At 43.5% G+C, this 2,442-nt stretch overlaps 1 protein-coding gene across 1 annotated transcript; it reads left to right on the forward strand.

The window, feature by feature from the left end:
- The first annotated feature begins 216 nt into the window (after nt 1–216).
- On the forward strand, nt 217–1,367 carry LOC147095837 (uncharacterized). Its single transcript, XM_085973726.1, has one exon. It carries the CDS (start codon nt 225–227, stop codon nt 1,365–1,367), a length of 1,143 nt encoding a protein of 380 aa, XP_085829852.1. The 5' UTR covers nt 217–224.
- Nucleotides 1,368–2,442: the final 1,075 nt, after the last annotated feature.

Consider the following 2,442-nt stretch of genomic DNA (forward strand, 5'->3'; position numbering starts at 1 on the left):
GCTCGAATTGCGCAATCTGTGATACTTTCACTTTCTGTTCCTGTATTCGACTGTTCACTTCCAAATTAGGACAGAGAAGAGCGAACTATAGATGTTTTACAAACCTCAATTACTCCCTGGGTGGAGCTTAGCAAATCTTATTATAAACTCCCCAATGATTCAGTGAACACCTTAGTTGCTGTGAGTGCTGGAGATAGTTGTGTGTGGTTCCGATTACCAGTACAATGGCAATATTTACTGGACTGAAAGGCTGGCTGAAGATTAACTCAGCTGGAGTCAGATTCACTGGGAGGACTGTAGTGTCTCTAATCCTTTGGGGAATTGAAGAGCTACTGGAAAAGACCATTCCGTGTCCGTGTGAGAGGGGATTGAATGATATCTACACGGGACTATTCTTCAGTTTCCCTTTCTTTTTATTGTTGTTCGTCAGTCTACTGGGGCAACTTGGATTAGGTGAATGGAAAGAGTTTAAAAACTGCTCTGTGTGTAAGACTGCAGGTACATGTGAACACTTTAAAAACTGCTCTGTGTGTAAGACTACAGGTACATGTGAACACTTTAAAAACTGCTCTGAGTGTAAGACTACAGGTATATGTGAACACTTTAAAAACTGCTCTGAGTGTAAGACTACAGGTTCATGTGAATACTTTAAAAACTGCTCTGTGTGTAAGACTACAGGTACATGTGAACACTTTAAAAACTGCTCTGTGTGTAAGACTACAGGTACATGTGAACACTTTAAAAACTGCTCTGTGTGTAAGACTACAGGTACATGTGAACACTTTAAAAACTGCTCTGTGTGTAAGACTACAGGTAAAGAGGAACACTTTAAAAACTGCTGTGTGTGTAAGACTACAGGTACATGTGAACACTTTAAAAAGTGCCCTGTGTGTAAGACTACAGGTACATGTGAACACTTTAAAAACTGCTCTGTGTGTAAGATTAATGGTACATGTGAACACTTTAAAAACTGCCCTGTGTGTAAGAGAGGTACATGTGAACAGATTATAAACAGCTCTGTGTGTAAGACTACAGGTAAAGGGGAACACTTTAAAAACTGCTCTGTGTGTAAGACTGCAGGTAAAGGGGAACAGTTTAAAAACTGCTTTATATCTATGATTCCAAAAATATATTTGTTGATTCAAGCATTGATTGTACCACTAATGTGGATCGCCATACTCTATTTCGACGGTGATTACTATGCCTGTTCAAAATTCATGAACAGTAATGAAACTTTGACTAGTAAGACGTGCAGTGAATTCAATTGCAGCCAGAAGCCCAGTAAAGTTCCAGCTGCTCTACGATATATTTGCTATAAATCACGGGTGAGTCGTGTCTTTAAAATTCTTTCTAATGAGTACTTGTAACAGAAAATACACAGCACCAACTTGCATTCACACACCTTTAATGTAGCTAAGCATCTCGAGGCATTTCAGAATTGGAGATCAGACCCAAGCTGAAGTCGAAGGGTGGACTGGGGAGGCGGCTGAAAATACTGCATATACTGTGATCTACAGGGGCCTTTGACATAAGAAATAGGAGCAGGAGTAGGCCAATCGGCCCCTCGAGCCTGCTCCACCATTCAATAAGATCATGGCTGATCTGATCCTAACCTCAAATCTACTATCACTCTGCATCCACCCGAACCCATGTGATTCACAGAAAGATTCACAGAAACCCCACAGTGCAGATAGAGGCCATGGGAGAGGCGAAAAACCATATAAAAAACCCAATGGCCAATTTGGGAGGAAAAAATCTGGGAAATTCCTCTCCGACCCATCTAGGCAATCGAAACTCATCCAAGAGATCACTGTCCCTATATTTCCTACAGTACTTACCTTCTGTAAAAGGTGATCTCCACCCCAGCCAGGAACAGGAATAGAACCATCTCCTGTCAGGAGAGCTGTAGAAACCCTAGCGTAGGGAAGAGGTGAAGTAACCCTGAGGGGTTCAGTGTGGAGGACAGATGGCTGAGAGCTCTGTCACTGGTGGGAGAACAGAGGGAGGGAAAGACGCCGTACACCAGAGTTGGAACCGAGGAGGGACATTGGGCTCGAGGAGGTTAGAGGTAGGGACGGGTGAGCTATGCAATGATTTTGAATTTGCTGTGCTGAGGGAGGATGAAGATCGGCGAGGATAAGGGGAAATGGGGAGTGGGAGTCAATGCAAGAGGGGGCATGGGTGGCAGTATGCATCAGCTGGAGTTTGTGTAGAATGGGGCTTGGGAGATCAGCGAGGAAGGTATTTGAAAAATTGAGTCTGGCGGTGGCCGAGGCATGAATGAGGGTTTCAGTAGTGAGAGTAAGAGAGGGACAGAGGTGGGTGATGTTTCAGATGAGAAAGTAGGCAACTTGGGGATGTGAGGTTTAAGCTCAGCTCAGGGTTAAGCAAGACACAGAGCTTGCATAACATCAGATTGAGTTTGAGCAAGTATCCAGAGAG

Source organism: Somniosus microcephalus, unplaced genomic scaffold (genome assembly GCF_052327205.1).
Source record: "Somniosus microcephalus isolate GS21.2 unplaced genomic scaffold, FLI_Smic_1.0 unresolved_chr1, whole genome shotgun sequence".
Classification (NCBI taxonomy): domain Eukaryota; kingdom Metazoa; phylum Chordata; class Chondrichthyes; order Squaliformes; family Somniosidae; genus Somniosus; species Somniosus microcephalus.

What these genes read in the sequence shown, in the direction of transcription:
- LOC147095837 (XM_085973726.1), top strand. Translation starts at nt 225, where the DNA reads ATGGCAATATTTACTGGACTGAAAGGCTGGCTGAAGATTAACTCAGCT.